The 17766-nt window shown below is 64.0% G+C and overlaps 1 protein-coding gene across 1 annotated transcript in view; it reads left to right on the forward strand.

Moving 5' to 3' along the window:
- Positions 1 to 14168, forward strand: part of LOC130039730 (mucin-5B-like) — a 45817-nt gene extending 31649 nt beyond the window's left edge. Inside the window, exons 27-54 of the mRNA XM_056131606.1 lie at positions 48 to 192; positions 311 to 354; positions 431 to 628; positions 797 to 1639; positions 1721 to 4281; positions 4894 to 5793; positions 6223 to 6385; positions 6490 to 6520; positions 6617 to 6763; positions 7644 to 8605; positions 8736 to 8917; positions 9052 to 9223; positions 9535 to 9791; positions 9896 to 10082; positions 10244 to 10466; positions 10557 to 10735; positions 10800 to 10869; positions 10977 to 11077; positions 11353 to 11384; positions 11548 to 11728; positions 11917 to 12021; positions 12184 to 12221; positions 12552 to 12668; positions 12803 to 12889; positions 12974 to 13093; positions 13334 to 13385; positions 13523 to 13631; positions 13955 to 14168. Of these exons, the coding sequence (XP_055987581.1) occupies positions 48 to 192; positions 311 to 354; positions 431 to 628; positions 797 to 1639; positions 1721 to 4281; positions 4894 to 5793; positions 6223 to 6385; positions 6490 to 6520; positions 6617 to 6763; positions 7644 to 8605; positions 8736 to 8917; positions 9052 to 9223; positions 9535 to 9791; positions 9896 to 10082; positions 10244 to 10466; positions 10557 to 10735; positions 10800 to 10869; positions 10977 to 11077; positions 11353 to 11384; positions 11548 to 11728; positions 11917 to 12021; positions 12184 to 12221; positions 12552 to 12668; positions 12803 to 12889; positions 12974 to 13093; positions 13334 to 13385; positions 13523 to 13631; positions 13955 to 14168 (8420 nt within the window). The remainder of the gene's footprint in view (positions 1 to 47; positions 193 to 310; positions 355 to 430; positions 629 to 796; positions 1640 to 1720; positions 4282 to 4893; positions 5794 to 6222; positions 6386 to 6489; positions 6521 to 6616; positions 6764 to 7643; positions 8606 to 8735; positions 8918 to 9051; positions 9224 to 9534; positions 9792 to 9895; positions 10083 to 10243; positions 10467 to 10556; positions 10736 to 10799; positions 10870 to 10976; positions 11078 to 11352; positions 11385 to 11547; positions 11729 to 11916; positions 12022 to 12183; positions 12222 to 12551; positions 12669 to 12802; positions 12890 to 12973; positions 13094 to 13333; positions 13386 to 13522; positions 13632 to 13954) is intronic.
- Positions 14169 to 17766: the final 3598 nt, after the last annotated feature.

The raw sequence follows: 17766 nt of genomic DNA on the forward strand, positions 1-17766 counted from the left end.
GTGGGTGGGCGGCTGCGAGGTTTCCGTCCTGCCTGTGCCGGCTCCAGGCTGCTACCCGAAGTGTCCTCCCAGCAAGCCATTCTTCAGCGAGGAGGCGATGAGCTGTGTGGCGCGGTGTGGCTGCTACGACGAGCAGGACAACTACTATGAGATTGGGACCAGCATCCCCCCAGTGGAGAACTGCCAGCGCTGGTGAGAGGCTGTGGGCAGCGGCCGTGGAGGCCGGGGAGGGGGCAGGGAGGGCGCGGGGTGGGGGCCACGGTGCTGTCCTGGGCTGAGCCGGGCCTCAGGGCTCTGCTCTCTCCCACAGCAACTGCACCGCTGCTGGCGTCCAGTGCACACACAGCCCTGAGGGTAAGGAGGGGCTGCTGGGTGGGGGGCTGGTGCCAGGGTCTCTGAGTGACCCACGCCTGTACCGTCCTGTGCCCAGCCTGCACCTGCACCTACGAGGGCAGAACCTACGGCTACAAGGAAGTCATCTACAACACGACCGATGGGCTGGGCGGCTGCCTGCTCGCCGTCTGCGGAGACAACGGCACCATCACCCGCACGGCCGTGGACTGTCCGGGAACCCCAGCCACGACACCCTTCACCTTCACGACCACTGAAGCCCCCATCCCGACCACAGGTATGGCTGGGGACACGCCGGTTCTGCGTCCACTGCCCTGAGCCAGCCTTGCCTAGGTGCCAGGGGTGAGCGAGCTGGGCGCTGCGGGGCCCCGGGACCGGTGCTCCCTCCGGTGCTGGCTGTCTGGGAGACGCGGGGGAGACCGACGCGGTCCTGCTCCCCCCACAGGCTGGGCGCCCACCGTCTCCACTGTGTGCGTGCGCCAGCGCTGCCAGTGGTCCAGCTGGTACGACAGCAGCCGGCCCCTGCCCGGACTGGGAGGCGGAGACTTCGAGACCTTCGAGGGGCTGAGGCAGAAGGGCTACCCGGTGTGCGCGCAGCCGGTCGAGGTGGAGTGCCGCGCACAGCAGCTGCCCAGCCTGGCCCTGGCCGAGCTGGGCCAGACGGTGGAGTGCAGCCTGGCCCGGGGACTGGTGTGTCTCAACAGTGAGCAGAGCCCCCCCCTCTGCCACAACTACGAGGTGCGGGTGCTGTGCTGCGATTACGTGCCCTGCGCCACATCCCCAGCCCCTGCTACTCCCAGGCCCATCCAGAGCAGCACCACCCCGGTGCCACCCCCGGCATCCCAGCCCACCCCCACAGGGGCCACGTCCACCTTCCGGTCCACGGCGGCCTCCCCCTCACAGGCCCCATCCAGCGGGGCCCCAGAGGCTACCAGCTGTCAGCCCCGGTGCCAGTGGACAGAGTGGTTCGATACAGACTACCCCCAGTCCGAGGAGGCTGGCGGGGACATGGAGACGTATGACAGGATCCGGAATGCGGGAGGGGACGTGTGTGCGCAGCCGCAGGACATCGAGTGCCGGGCAGAGAACTTCCCGGACCAGACCCCAGAGGAGCTGGGGCAGCGTGTGCACTGTGACGTCAACTTCGGCCTGGAGTGCAGGAACCAGGAGCAGCCGGGCCTGTTCAAGATGTGCTACAACTACAGGGTCCGCATTCTGTGCTGCAGCTACAGCCACTGCGGGCTGCCCACGACCACAGCCAACGCGGGCACCACCACCACGGTCAACGGTGCCACCTCCCAAGGGCCCGGCACCGCCAATTCCACCACCAGAGTCAGTACCATGGCCAACACTGCCACTACCAGCTCAGCCACGCCCACCACCAAGTTGCCAGCCACAGAGCCTGGGACCATGCCAGGGACCACCCTGGGCAGCACCACAGCGCCTTCCTCCCTGCCGGCAGGAGCCACATCACTGCTCCCCAGTCTCCCGAGCAGAACGTCATCGTCCACTGTAGGAAGCCCCACGTCTGCTCCCGGCACCACTACAACCAGCGTCCCGGGCCAGGCCACGTCTGTCCATCCGAGTCACACAACCACACAGAAGGTCATGGAGGCGTCCTCCCAAGAGCCCACCCCTGTGTTGGTGACAGTGCAAAGATTCACAACTCGCCCAGCAACAGGGGCCCAGGTGGGCAAGACCAGCACCGTCCCACCGGGCTCCCCAACTCCCTACCTCAAGGAGACGAGCACAGGCGGGAGAGAGACAGTGCCGGTCACCGCCGAGGCCACCACCAGCACAGGGACAACAGGCTGCCAGCCCAGGTGCGAGTGGACAGAATGGCTGGACGTGGACTTCCCCACCTCTGGCGTCATGGGTGGTGACATCGAGACATTTGAGAACATCCGAGCGGCAGGGGGCCGGCTGTGTGAGCAGCCGCAGAAGATCGAGTGCCGCGCGGAGAACTACCCCGAGGTGAGCATCGACCAGATCGGCCAGGTGCTGACCTGCAGCCTGCAGACGGGGCTCATCTGCAGGAACAGGGACCAGAAGGGGCCGTTCAACATGTGCTTCAACTACAATATCCGCGTGCTCTGCTGTGACGACTACCGCCACTGCCCCAGCACGGCACAGCCCGCACACACCCGCACAACCACCCAGCCCGAGCTCAGCACCACGCCTACCGGGGACGAGCAGGCCTCCAAGTCCACACCCGGCTCGCAAGCCACCACCACCTGGGGGGCTTCATCCAGGAACGACGAGACAGCCTCCGTGGTGACCCCCCACAGAAAGACCACCTCCAGGTCCCCGGGCACCAGGAGCCCCTCGACCACCACGCTGCCCGCCCGCCTCTCAAAGCCCAGCACCACCACTCCCACCCAGGCCACGTCCCCCAGCCAGGGCTGTGAGCCGCAGTGCGCATGGACAGACTGGTTCGATGAGGACTACCCCACGCCAGGCCCCAACGGGGGAGACTTTGAGACCTTAGCAGTGCTCCGAGCCGCCGGCCACATCTTCTGCGAGCAGCCAGAGGACATCGAGTGTCGCTCGGAGCTGGAGCCGCAGGTGGCCCTGGAGCAGCTGGACCAGGTGGTCATGTGCAATGTGAGTGTGGGGCTGGTGTGTCGCAACCGCGAGCAGCCGCAGCCCCTCGGCTACTGCCACAACTACCACGTGCGCCTGCTCTGCTGTGACTACAGCCGGTGCGCCAGCTCGGCCGCCACCACCGCCACTCGCGCCACCACCCCCGCCACCACCCGCACGCCTGTGGTCCCCACCACCGGGGCCACCTCCCCCGGCCAGTCCCTGTCCCCAGAAGCATCCCCTGGGACCACGCTCCCGCCCCCCAGCACAGAGACTGGCACAGCTCCAAATACCGCCAAAGTGGGGCTAAGCACCAGGTCCCTCCCGCCGTCCCCCACACCCAAGGCCACAGACTCTCCAGGGAGCACCTCCTCTGGCCCTTCCACGTCTGCCTCCACGGCTTCAGGCACCCCGGGCCTGATCCAGACAACGCCCCTGCTGACCTCAGCACCCCCTGCCGCCTCCGTGACCCCCGGCTCGGGGACCACAGCCTGTCAGCCCCGCTGCTCCTGGTCGGACTGGCTGAATGAGAGCAACCCAGTGCCCGGGGCCACTGGCGGTGACTTTGAGACCTATGCCAGCCTCCGCGCTGCCGGCCACGTCCTGTGCGAGCAGCCCGTGGCTCTGGAGTGCCGCGCGGCGGCTCTGCCTGACGTGCCGCTGCCAGAGCTGGGCCAGGTGGTGCAGTGCCGGCTGCAGGATGGCCTGGTGTGCCGCAACCGTGACCAGGTCGGCCGCTTCAAGATGTGTCTCGACTACCAGGTCCGCGTGCTCTGCTGCGACTACAGCCACTGCCCCAGCACCCCGGCCACCACCGCCATCGCTGGCCCCAGCACCCGGCCCCACTCCCCGCTGCCCACCAGCACCTCCACACTGTCACCCATGTCACCCAGCACCGGCCCTGCCGGGACCACCTCTGGGTGCCAACCTGCCTGCCGCTGGACCGACTGGCTGGACTCGGACCAGCCCCTGCCTGGCCGCTATGGGGGTGACATCGAGACGTACTATCACATCGAGAGCGTCCATGGCCAGCTGTGCGCTGAGCCAGTGGCCATCGAGTGCGAGGCTGTGCTCTTCCCGGGGGTGGAGCTCCAGCAGCTGGGCCAGGTGGTGCAGTGTGACGTGCACTACGGGCTCATCTGCAGGAACAGCTGGCAGGTGTGGGGCCGCAACTGCCTCAACTACCACGTGCGCGTGCAGTGCTGTGATGACTACAGCCACTGCACCAGCTCGCCCGCACCCACCGCCACCACCAGCGGGACCAGCACTGGCCAGCCCACATCAGAGGGGCCACATACTGGGACACCAGGCACCACCCAGACGCGACCCTCCTCCCCTGCGGCCACCGCAAATGCCACCTTGTCCACCACACAGACAAGAGTCTCCTCTCCAGGGGCCACACCAAGTGCCACCAAATCAACCACGGAGACAGGAGCCTCGTCTCCAGGGGCCACGCCAAGTGTCACCAAATCAACCACGGGGACAGGAGTCTCTTCTCCAGGGGCCTCGCCAAGTGCTACCAAATCAACCACAGAGAGGGGAGCCTCATCTCCAGGGGCCACCCTAAGTGTCACCAAATCAACCACTGAGATGGGACCTTCCTCTCCAGGGTCCATGCCAAGTGTCACCAAATCAACCACAGGTACAGGAGCCTCGTCTCCAGGGGCCACGCCAAGTGCCACCAAATCAACCACGGAGATGGGACCCTCGTCCACAGGGCCTACACGAAGTGCCACTGAATCCACCACACAGACAGGAGTCTCATCCCCCAGGACCACTGAAAAGGTCTCTGTGCCTGGTCCCTCTCTCTCTCCCACAGTCCCCAGCATATCCACAAGGCCGGCATCCTCCCTGACCTCAAAAACTGTCCCTGTGGCTACTACCTACATACAGACCACCTCCAGCACCCGAGTCACAGTGACTCCCTCAGCCACCACACTGCCCGTCCGCCCTTCACAGCCCAGCTCAACTCCCACCCAGGCCACGTCCCCCAGCCAGGGCTGTGAGCCGCAGTGCGCATGGACAGACTGGTTCGATGAGGACTACCCCACGCCAGGCCCCAACGGGGGAGACTTTGAGACCTTAGCAGTGCTCCGAGCCGCCGGCCACATCTTCTGCGAGCAGCCAGAGGACATCGAGTGTCGCTCGGAACTGAAGCCGCAGGTGGCCCTGGAGCAGCTGGACCAGGTGGTCATGTGCAATGTGAGTGTGGGGCTGGTGTGTCGCAACCGCGAGCAGCCGCAGCCCCTCGGCTACTGCCACAACTACCACGTGCGCCTGCTCTGCTGTGACTACAGCCGGTGCGCCAGCTCGGCCGCCACCACCGCCACTCGCGCCACCACCCCCGCCACCACCCGCACGCCTGTGGTCCCCACCACCGGGGCCACCTCCCCTGGCCAGTCCCTGTCCCCAGAAGCATCCCCTGGGACCACGCTCCCGCCCCCCAGCACAGAGACTGGCACAGCTCCAAATACCGCCAAAGTGGGGCTAAGCACCAGGTCCCTCCCACCGTCCCCCACACCCAAGGCCACAGACTCTCCAGGGAGCACCTCCTCTGGCCCTTCCACGTCTGCCTCCACGGCTTCAGGCACCCCGGGCCTGATCCAGACAACGCCCCTGCTGACCTCAGCACCCCCTGCCGCCTCCGTGACCCCCGGCTCGGGGACCACAGCCTGTCAGCCCCGCTGCTCCTGGTCGGACTGGCTGAATGAGAGCAACCCAGTGCCCGGGGCCACTGGCGGTGACTTTGAGACCTATGCCAGCCTCCGCGCTGCCGGCCACGTCCTGTGCGAGCAGCCCGTGGCTCTGGAGTGCCGCGCGGCGGCTCTGCCTGACGTGCCGCTGCCAGAGCTGGGCCAGGTGGTGCAGTGCCGGCTGCAGGATGGCCTGGTGTGTCGCAACCGTGACCAGGTCGGCCGCTTCAAGATGTGTCTCGACTACCAGGTCCGCGTGCTCTGCTGTGACTACAGCCACTGCCCCAGCACCCCGGCCACCACCGCCATCGCCGGCCCCAGCACCCGGCCCCACTCCCCGCTGCCCACCAGCACCTCCACACTGTCACCCATGTCACCCAGCACCGGCCCTGCCGGGACCACCTCTGGGTGCCAACCTGCCTGCCGCTGGACCGACTGGCTGGACTCGGACCAGCCCCTGCCTGGCCGCTATGGGGGTGACATCGAGACGTACTATCACATCGAGAGCGTCCATGGCCAGCTGTGCGCTGAGCCAGTGGCCATTGAGTGCGAGGCTGTGCTCTTCCCGGGGGTGGAGCTCCAGCAGCTGGGTCAGGTGGTGCAGTGTGACGTGCACTACGGGCTCATCTGCAGGAACAGCTGGCAGGTGTGGGGCCGCAACTGCCTCAACTACCACGTGCGCGTGCAGTGCTGTGATGACTACAGCCACTGCACCAGCTCGCCCGCACCCACCGCCACCACCAGCGGGACCAGCACTGGCCAGCCCACATCAGAGGGGCCACATAGTGGAACACCAGGCACCACCCAGACGCGACCCTCCTCCCCTGCGGCCACCGCAAGTGCCACCTTGTCCACCACACAGACAAGAGTCTCCTCTCCAGGGGCCACGCCAAGTACCACCAAATCAACCACGGAGACAGGAGCCTCATCTCCAGGGGCCACCCTAAGTGTCACTAAATCAACCATTGAGATGAAACCCTCCTCTCCAGGGGCCACACCAAGTGCCACCAAATCAACCACAGGGACAGGAGCCTCGTCTTCAGGGGCCACACCAAGTGTCACCAAATCAACCACGGGGACAGGAGCCTCTTCTCCAGGGGCCACGCCAAGTGCCACCAAATCAACCACGGGGACAGGTCCCTCGTCTCCAGGGGCCACGCCAAGTGCCACCAAATCAACCACTGAGATGAAACCCTCCTCTCCAGGGGCCACACCAAGTGCCACCAAATCAACCACGGGGACAGGAGCCTCGTCTTCAGGGGCCACGCCAAGTGCCACCAAAGCAACCACACATGAAGAACCCTCCTCTCCAGGGGCCACACCAAGTGCCACTAAAACAACCACAAAAACAGGACCCTCCTCCCCGGGGGCCACACCAAGTGCTACCAAATCAAGCACTGAGACGAGATCTTTCTCTCCATGGGTCATGCCAAGTGGCACCACATCAACCACCAAGACAGGACACTCCTCTCCAGGGCCCACTCCAAGTTCCACTAAATCAACCACGAAAACTGGACCCTCCTCTCCAGGGGCCACACCAAGTGCCACCAAAACAACCACTGAGAAAGGACACTCCTCTCCAGGGATCACGCCAAGTGCCACCAAATCAACCACAGAGACGGGACCCTCCTCCCCAGGGGTGGTACCAAGCACTACCAAATCAACCACGGAGATGGGACCCTCCTCTCCAATGGCCACACCAAGTGCCACCAAAGCAATCACAGAGACAGTGCCCTCTTCTCCAAGGGTTACAACAAGTGCCACTAAATCAACCACACATGAAGGACCCTCCTCCCCAGGGGCCACACCAAGTGCCACCAAATCAACCACTGAGACTGGACCCTCCTCTCCAGGGGCCACACCAAGTGCCTCCAAGTCAACCACAGAGACAGGACTCTCCTCTCCAGGGGCCACATCAAGTGCCACCAAAGCAACCACGGAAATAGGCCCTTCCTCTCCAGGAGTCACACCAAGTGCCATCAAATCAACCACAGAGACAGTATCCTTCTCCCACAGGGTTACCACAAGTACCACCTTTTCCGCCACAGAAACTGAAGCATCCACCCCCAAGGCTACTCCTTGGATAACCATGTCGAACACGGAAGCAGGATCCTCTTCACCAGGACCCACCACAAGCGCCACTAAGTCCTCCACGCTGACTGGACCTTCCTCTCCAAGGGCCACACCTAGCATCACTGAATTCACCACACAGACAGGAGCCTCGTCCCCCAGAACCACTGAAAGGGTCTCTGTGCCAGGTCCCTCTCCCTCGTCCACAATCCCCAGCGCATCCACCAGACCAGCCTCTTCCCTGACCTCAACCACTTCCCCCGTGGTAACTGCCCACATAAAGACCACCTCCAGGTTCCCAGGCACCAGGAGACCCTCGACCAGCACCCTGCCCTCACAGCCCAGCTCCACCACTCCTCCCGAGGCCACGTCCCCCAGCCAGGGCTGTGAGCCGCAGTGCGCATGGACAGACTGGTTCGATGAGGACTACCCCACGCCAGGCCCCAACGGGGGAGACTTTGAGACCTTAGCAGTGCTCCGAGCCGCCGGCCACATCTTCTGCGAGCAGCCAGAGGACATCGAGTGTCGCTCGGAACTGAAGCCGCAGGTGGCCCTGGAGCAGCTGGACCAGGTGGTCATGTGCAATGTGAGTGTGGGGCTGGTGTGTCGCAACCGTGAGCAGCCGCAGCCCCGGCCCTACTGCCACAACTACCACGTGCGCCTGCTCTGCTGTGACTACAGCCGGTGCGCCAGCTCGGCCGCCACCACCGCGACTCGCGCCACCACCCCTGCCACTACCCGCACGCCTGTGGTCCCCACCACCGGGGCCACCTCCTCCGGCCAGCCAGATATGAGCCTGTCGACCGCTCACCCCACGGCCTTCAGTCTGGAGCCCACCACCAGCCCCAGCTCTCTGGCCCCCACTTCACACTGCTTCTGTCAGGCATTCGGACAGCTCTTCTTGCCCGGTGAGTGCCCGGCTGCCACCCAGCCTCCATTCCATGCTCTTGGGGTTTCTGGGCCTCTGTCCTTGCCTCTGTGCTGGCCCTGCCCCTCTGGCCAGTATCCCTTGCCACCTGCTGACTGCATTTCTCATAGGGGATGTGGTATACAACAAGACGGACAGAGCCGGCTGCCGCTTCTATGCTATCTGCAACCAGCACTGTGCCATCGACCGCTTCCAGGACGACTGTCCCAGCCCCTCACCCCCCACACCCTCCGTCTCCACGCCTCTGCCCTCCCCGGCTCCAGGCTGCGACCTCGTCGACCCTCCCCGACAGGTGCCTCCCTCGGGGCTGCCTCCTGCCACGCATGAGGCTGGAGAGTTCCAGTCCACTGTTCCTCACACCTCTGGGGAGCTCTTGCGGGGGGTGCTGTGTGGCCGCCCCACCAGCGCTACACTGCCCTGTGACAGGTGAATGAGTCGTGGACCCTCGAGGACTGTACCGTGGCCCGCTGCGAGGGACACAACCACATCGTCCTGCTGGAACCCACGCCTGTGGCCCCCGTGACCTGTGTGAACGGGCTCCCGCCAGTCAAAGTGGGCCACGAGGATGAGCCATGCGACTACCACTACGAGTGCGAGTGTGAGTGCAGGACGCGGGTAGAGGGTGGACGCCCCCTGGAACCCTGCTGGGCCGTGCGAGTACAGACATCACAAACTGAGGTCACTGAGTCAGAGAACGGGGCGTCCACAGGAGCCGGGTCAGCCAGCTAGTGACCACAGCTGGGCAACTGCATGCAGCAGAGTTCCTTTCCCACCCCCATCTCTCCACTTCAGGGCTAAGTGCCCCCAGTGCTATCACTCACACCCCCGGTTCTCTGCCCCCGTCCACGGGGTCACGTCCCCCAAGTCCCCGCCCACATCACGCAACACAGTGACACAGCCGCCCCACAGGCTCCTGCAGTGGCTGGGGTAACTCCCACTACTCCACCTTCGACGGCACCAGCTACTCCTTCTCCGACAACTGCACTTACGTCCTGGTGCGGGAGATCCGCCCGCAGCTCAGGAACCTCAGCGTCCTCCTCGACAACTCCTTCTGCGAGGCCTCTCCACCTGCTGCCCGCTGCCCCCGCGCGCTCCGTGTGCGGTACCAATCCACAGAAGTCATCCTCAGCACCACCACCAGCCCCAGCGGCCAGCGGGAGAGCCTGGTGCGGGGGCTGGACAGGGCAGGAGTGTGAGAATGCGGGTGCAGAGGCCAGCCCAGGAGGCAGGGTCTCACCGGCCCCCACGGTGACACCCCTGTCTGTCCCAGATCCTGTTTGACCAGATGCGGGTGTCCCAGAGCTTCAGCAAGAATGGTGTGCAGGTGTCGGCCACGGTGGCCACAGCCATGAGCCTGGTCATCCCGGTCATCGGCATCAGCATCACCTTCGACGGCCAGGCCTTCCAGATCCAGCTGCCCTACGGCCTCTTTCACCACAACACAGAGGGCCAGTGTGGTAAGTGCCAGGGGTGGCAGGAGGGTCAGTGCAGTGAGAGGCCCTCAGGGAGGGGGCGGCAGAAGGGACTGTGGGGTGAGTGGTCTCCGGGGACAGGGGCGGCAGCCAGGACTGTGGGGTGAGTAGCCTGCTCCCGCCCCCCCAACGCCACCTCCTCCCAGGCACCTGCACCAATAGCCAGGCAGACGACTGTCGGCGGCCAGACGGTACCATGGCCCCCAGCTGCCGGGACATGGCCAGCTCCTGGCTGTTCCCCGAGAGCAACAAGGAAGGGTGCTGGGCCCCGCCCAGCCCACCCCCCACTGCCAGCCCCTCACCGGCGCCAACCATGTCCACATCCACCCCATGCCCCCCGGCACCCCTCTGTGAGCTGCTGCTGAGCGAGTGAGTTCCCAGTGGGGTGGGCTGGGCTGGGCTGTGGCCCTGGCTCCGGGTGAGTCCGAGGGTGGCTCTGACCCACGCCCCTGCCCTCAGGGTGTTCGCCGAGTGCCAGGACCTCATCCCACCCGAGCCCTTCCTCAGTGCCTGCCTCAGCGACGGCTGCCAGACCAGCCACCCGGCCACACCCTGCCAGAGCCTGGAGGCCTACGCTGCACTGTGCCGGGGCCGGGGCGTGTGTAGCGACTGGAGGAATGCCACAGGCGGGCTCTGCGGTGAGTGTGGGGACAGCAGGGGGCTTGCTTCCCTTGGCCCCCCTGACTCCCCTCTCGTTCCCAGACCTCACCTGCCCACCCGGGAAAGTCTATGAGCCGTGTGGCCCTGCACAGCCGCCAACCTGTGACTCCAGGTGAGCACACACAGCGGGCGTCACCATGGTACGGGGGATCCAGGCGACCCCCAGCACCAGGTGCCCTCCAGTGGGGAGGGTCCCGCCACCGTGTCCTTGTCTTGCAGGGCCCAGAGCCCCGTTAGCACAGCACTAGCAGAGGGCTGCTTCTGCCCAGATGGCCAGACCCTGTTCAATGCATACACGGACGTCTGCGTGCCCCAGTGCCGTGAGTGTGGGTGTCCAAGGGCCAGGAGGGCGGGTGGCCGAGGGCAGGGAGGGAGGCATCACAGCTCAGGGCCAGGAGGGAGGTGTCCTGGCCCTTGCTCAGTGTCCTGCTGACTGTTCTGCCCTATCAGACACCTCAGCCCTTGGGTCCCCAAGGGAGGCAGCAGCCTGGGGGTTGAGGTAGGGGTGCTTACAGGGAAGGACACATCTCTGCACTCCCATGGCCCAGTTCAGGCCACTAGTCCCCCTACTGACCCTCCTCTCTTTCCCTTCCAGCCTGCGTGGGACCAGATGGGTACCCCAAATTCGTGAGTGGTCCTGTCCTGCCTCCTACCTCCATGCTGGCTGAAGCAGGGCGGGGCAGGCTCCTGGGGGCTGGAGGGGGGTGCCCAGGTGGGCCGCTCAAAGGGCAGCCAAGGTAGGGGCCTGTGGGTCAAGAGCCCTGGGGGACTCTGCCCTAATGTGTTACAGCCAGGGGAGCGGTGGGTGAGCAACTGCCAGGAGTGCGAGTGTGCAGGGAGCCCCGTATCGGTGCGCTGCACCCCCCTGCCCTGCCCAGTCCAGGACCTGCCCCCTGAGTGTGGCCTGGCTGGCTTCGTGACTGTGACCCGACCCCGGGCAGACAATCCCTGCTGCTCAGAGACACTGTGCGGTGAGCTAGGGCAGGGCCGGGCCGGGCCGGGAGAGGGGCTCAGCACTGGGAACGGGCTTTTGGAAATGAGCGGAGGGGTCCCATGCGTCAGGGATCTCGCAAGCAGTCAGCTCCCTTAGGCTCAGAGAAAAGGGGCGCTTGGGCCGACGAAAGCTGAAGGTACCCCAACAGTTCCCCCATTCCTACAGTCTGCAACATCACCACCTGCCCGCAGAACCCTCCAGAATGTGGGCCGCAAGAGGAACTGATCCCCACCCAGGAGGGGGGCAACTGCTGCCCCACCTTCACCTGCCGTGAGCTGATGAGGGCCGGGCTTCGGGGGCAGAGCTTTCTGGGTGGAGCGTTATGGTAGGGGTTGGGCTTGCCAGGTGGGCGGGCCTTCTGGCGGGTGGGGCTTGTTGGTGGGCGGGGCTCCCCACTGCTGGGCAAGTGCTCAGTACCTCCTTTGCTTGCAGGGCCTAAGCTGTGTGAATACAACGGCACAGTCTACGGGGTAAGGGCCCAGCAGCCAGGGTACATGCACATGCCTCCACGTCCCCTAGGCCACCAGTCCTCATGTGAACACTTTCGGAGCTGAGGAAACTGGTGGTGGGAAGGCCCAGGGTGTCGGCTGCTGTCAGGACTTGGGGAAATGTGTATGTTGGGGGGGGGAAGCATCCTCAAGACCTGCCCTGCCCCATGCCCAGCCAAGGGCACATCCAGATTCCAGGGCAGCAGACACAGCATGCGGTGACCTCACCTCCTCCCAGGGTACTCTCAGACTCAGGGAGGGTCTGGTCCCCAGAGCCCTCAGTGACCCCACCCGGCCCCTCGCCCACTGCAGGTTGGTGCCACCTTCCCAGCAGTCACTCCCTGCCACACATGCACCTGTCTGTCCACGGGCACCCAAGAGCCGACCATACACTGTGAAAAGGAGACGTGCATGACCACCTGCCCCCAGGTAACGCCAGAGGTGGGGGCTGGGCCAGGCCCTCTGCCACAGCAGTCCTGGGCAGAGGCAAGCCTCCCTGTGCGGGGCACTACTCAGGCAGCCGGCAGGACTGGTGCAGGGGATAAGCTTGGCCTATCTTCCAGGGCTTCCACTACACGACTATAGCCGGGCAGTGCTGTGGGGAGTGTCTGCAGTCAACCTGCTTCACGCCTGACGGTGGGCTAATACAGGTAACGGGGGCCCAGAGACCGCCCCCCTCTCCCGCCTGACGGCCCAAAGCATGGCCTCTACCCCCTCTTCCCTTTGCATTTCAGCCCAATGAGACCTGGGCCAACAGCCTGGACAACTGCACAGAGTACCACTGCGAGGCTGAGAACGGGCGCTTCTTACTGATGCTGAGGCCCACAGCCTGCCCAGATGTGTCCAGCTGCAGGGTATGTGCCCCAAGATTCAGGACCCACCTTTCCCTGGACATCTGCTTATAGCCTGGTTCCAGCAGGTCCTACCCCAGGAGGGCCGCCCTTGTGTGGTCTACCCACCCACCCTACTGTGGAGGCTCCCAGTGGGAGGGACTGATGAGGGAGGGGCAGGCTCTGTGGCAAAGGGACCCCTGCAGATATTGTGCAACCTGGACCCAGTATGCAAATCCCACCCTCCACCCCGTCCCCCTACAGGGCATCCTGAGGAAATCTGGGTGCTGCTATACTTGTGAGGAAGATGTGAAAGGTGAGACCGGCCCGTCTGCCCACACCCCAGCTCTGGCCAGGCTCTGCCCTGGAAGCTGGGCTTTGGGGGGACTCAGAGAGGCAGCACCATAGCAGAGCAGTGTCCTCAGATACCTCCACTGTCCTCCCTCTGCTCAGGTTCCTGCCATGTCCGTACCAACATGACAGTCCTGCAGCACGGGGACTGTGTCACTGAAGTGGCAGTCAATGTCCCCTTCTGCGAAGGCTCCTGTCCAGGCATGTCCAGGTGAGTGTCTCCCATGTCTAGGGTCATATGCTGTCCCTGGCTCAATGCCCACTGGATCTCAAGGGTTCTGCCCTATCCAGACAGGGAGGAGGGACCAGGCAACCCTAGTTGGGGTCTCCACAGGAACCTGGGCTCAGAGACCCCCAAGACCCCCTGGCAGGCAGCAGTCGTGGTGCTCCCTTGAGGTGTCCCCATTCCTGAAGGCCCAGGCTGCGGGTGGCCGAATGCAGGGCAGAGAAGTGGGAAGGAGGGTCTGTGGGCAGCACTGGTCAAGGGAGGGTGGGCGGCTGCCCCCAGACGATGGCACTGCGACCATGTTGCAGGTACTCGCCGGACGCCCAGACCATGCAGCACCACTGCACGTGCTGCCGGGAGCTGCGGACACACCAGCGGACAGTGACCCTGCACTGCCCGGACAGTACCACCATCCAGCACAGCTACACCTACGTGGATGCGTGCGACTGCGAGCAGGCCTGCGTCCCTGAGGCTGCCCCTGACAGACCGCAGCAACTCAGCTCCAGCTGGCTGGCCCGCTAGGGCCCATCAATGCGGATGCCCTTTCCCCCCACTCGGACAGCAGGGCCGGAGCGACTGCGAGGCCCTCCACGCCCACCCCCGCCTGAAGCAGATCCCAGTTCCCCTCGCTCTTCACCCTCAGAGGGGTGCCTGGAGCCCAGAGGTGCCAACAGGCACGCAGCCTGGGTCTCTCCGAAGCTGAGGAGGGGGGTATCGTGGCGCAAATAAAGGAGCATCCTGTGCACCTTCTGCTTCGGCATCTTCTCAGCCCTGGGGGTCTCCGGCTGGATCCTGGTGGGGCGCTGACAAGGCAGAAACACAGCAGCCTGCGGTCAGTCTACATGGGGGCAAGATTAGCTGAGGGGTACTCACTTCCACCACGCATCCAAAAACCTGTTTACAGAGGAGAGAGGAAGTCCCACAAGGACACACCCATGGGGTCCAAAGACCCCCCAGAGCTGTGGCCCCTGGTATCTGTGTAGGAGCAGCTCTGCCTAGCAGGTGTGCAAGCCTGCCCGCCAGCCTTCCTGCAGGACACCAACTGCTCGCCTGGCCTCTGACAGGGTTTCTGGTCCTAAGGTCCATGCCTCGCTCTGGAGCCCAGGCAGGCTAGCTGGGTGGGCATGGAAGCACCAGGCAGGCCCGCAGGCGCCCCCACCCCCCGCAAGAAGAGGTATCCAAGTGTGGGGAGAAGGGGGCAGGGTGGGGGGTCAGGCCTGATCCAGGAGGACAGAGCTACATAAGGGGCACTGCTTAGGCCCGGCCCCCGACTTGGGCAATGGTGCCAGCTCCCCCAAGGTCACACCCAAACCAAAAAATTATGAAGCATGTGGTGGTAAGCATGCACCCGTGGCCAGGACCCCCCCCCCCACTACCGCTCTGGCAGTGTGCCCCCCTGGCTGGGCATCTGCTTCCTGTGGCAGCCTGCCCTCAATCCTGCCACCCCACAGAGAAAGATGCCAGCCCCTTGGCTCAGTGACAGCTGCAGACCCCACCGCGGCCTGAGGGGGCCTCAAAGACCCCACAATGAAAGAGACAAGTCAGACCCTGACTTTCACATTCAGCTTCCAAAGAGAAGGCGCCAGGCTTCCCCAGACACTAGGCCTGATAAAGCCATTTTAAAGTGTCAATGACTGCAACCAAGCAAGAAAACTGCTGGCGAAGCTCCAACGCCCACGAGGAGGCTATGTGGGGATGCCCCAGGCCACTGGCTTGCTCCAAGCAGAGGCCAGGAAGGCCAGAGGTGAGGTGGCCTGGCCCCTGCCCCCCACAGGAAGATGGCAAAGGAACCAGTCACCACCAAGGCTGCTATGGGGTGGTCCAGGCATCCACACCCAATGCAGCTTGCCTACGGCAGAGCAAGCATGAGACGCAGGACACACACAGGCAAAGGGGACACAGAGAGTCTGGGAAGAACACAGCCTGGGTGGGACGCACACCAGGGGGAACAGGCCAGGGGAGGACACATGGCCAGGCAGGGGCACACACTAGTGGAGGGAACACATATAGGCTGGGGGGACGCATACAAGAACTGGCAGGGAACACAGAGGCAGGGGGGACACACACGGGTTGGGGGTCAGACACACATGGGGCAGGGCAGTGGGCATACACACAGGTCAGGGGGCACACACAAGCAGAAGGGACACACATGCAGGGGGACACACACGGGTCTGAGGACACACACACAAGCAGGAGGAACACATAGAAATCAGGGGGCAACACAGGAGGGGCGGGAAACGGGTCAGAGAAACACAGGCAGGGGGAACACACAGGTGCACGTGCACACATGTGCACACACACACACCCCCCCATCCCAGGTCGCACAGGCAGAGTCCTACCTTTTTCCTGCCTCAGTTACCATCCCTGCTCCTGCCCTGGGACCCCAGGGGCATCCTCCACTTTCTTCTCACTGACCCTCTGCCTCCTGCTGTTGGTTCAGGGCCGGTCCCCTTTGGTGGCGACCCATACTGGAAGCCCACTGTGCTCACGTGACCACATGACCACCTTCTACTTTCCCTGTGACCTGGGGGAGGGCAGGACCGCAGCCTCCCAGTCACTCACTACACCGTGGCCATCTCCGGGGCTCATGTGGGGGCTGCCACACTTCCGGTCCTGCTTTCAGTATTTGGAGGGTGTCCCCAGAAGAGGTTCAGAGGGTCACAAACTTCAGAATCCAGAGGAGCCGGAGTGATAGTACAGCGGCATGGGCGCTTGTCTTGCACATGGCCAACCCAGGTCCAATCCCCCACATCCCATGTGGTCCCCGAGTACCACCAGGAGTGATCCGAGTGCGGAACCAGGAGGAACACCTGAGCACCGCTGGCCGTGACCCCAAAACAAACAAGAATGCAGTTGAAATGCATTCTGCTCTCGGGCGGGCCAATCTGCACCGTGGCAAGGGCTAGCTGGGGCGCGGGCCTCCTCACAGCCTCGCCAACCAACATTCGCTCTCCTCTCCTTCCTTATGGCCACACCCGCAGCGCTCAGGGGACAGTGCAAAGCCTGCTGCAAACCAGGCGCAACTACGTGTAAGGGTTCCACTGGGGACAAGTGCGCTCTCCTGGTGGATTGTGGCTGAGTGCGCGGGCACGTGCGGGTCATGTAGCAGCAGCAGCTGCCCATGCAGTGCCCTTCGTAAAGGTGAATTTTCCAACACACTGTCAAGCCTCTGACTGCAGAATGCTCCTAGGGGCTTGGCATCTCGCCAGGGCCATGCCACCCCTCTGTGCTGCCCCAGCTCTGGTGCTCCAGGAGCCTCCCGTGCACCCAAAGGACGCTCCGCTGGGTGCAAGGCTCCCGGGAGCCAGAGTTGGGTGAGACTACCCACCTGTTGCTTCCCAGCTCGTTTTGGTGAGGAACCTTCTCCCACTCAGGCTTCACTGCTCACGTCGGGCTGTCCTGGAGCTCGGTTCATGTCACCTCAGATCACGTGCTCTGGGAGGGCAGCTGTCACTGCTCCAACCTCTGTGTGCACCTGACCCTGCTGCTCTCCAGGCTGCTTCTGCCTTCGAAGGCACATGCGTATGGGCCCTGGCTGTGCACAGCTGCCCCTTCCCCAGGGCCGTGTCCTATGGGCTCTGCCCTCGGACTCTCCCGCTTCTTCATGGCCCTCCTGCCAACACTGGGCCCTGGAGACTGACAGGCTGCTGGACACACACCTTTCCCAGGGCAGCTGCGTGGCCAGACTTGGCTGGGCTTTGGTTTGGGCTGGTGCTGGCTGGCTCTGTCATAGGTGGGGGTGGACAGGAAGAAGCACCAGAGCCTGTCCCTGATCATGCCTGATTGCTCTCTTGGCTTCCCAAACTCCTTGTTTCTAAGGTCTCACTTGTTAGGCGGCTCACAAAGGGGCCAAGGAGGGAAAATGAGGACAGGAGAAAGTATTGGCCATCAATGCAACTGTGAGTCAAGGACTGGGATGCCAGGCATGGACGAGCACAGGTGCCAGGCCCTGAAACAGGGGTTGTGCCTGCCAGAAAGTCACAGGTGGGCCCAAGCTGATGGGGAGTACAGGTCAGCTGCTTATCAGGTGGGAGCAAGCTTGGAGGTGTACAAATGCCAACACGTGGCCGCAACCCGTGGCATCTGAGAAGTACAGTCCCAACCCCATGGTGGTCCTGAA

The sequence above is a fragment of the Sorex fumeus genome, unplaced genomic scaffold (assembly GCF_029834395.1).
Source record: "Sorex fumeus unplaced genomic scaffold, SorFum_2.1 ptg000093l, whole genome shotgun sequence".
NCBI classification, from domain to species: domain Eukaryota; kingdom Metazoa; phylum Chordata; class Mammalia; order Eulipotyphla; family Soricidae; genus Sorex; species Sorex fumeus.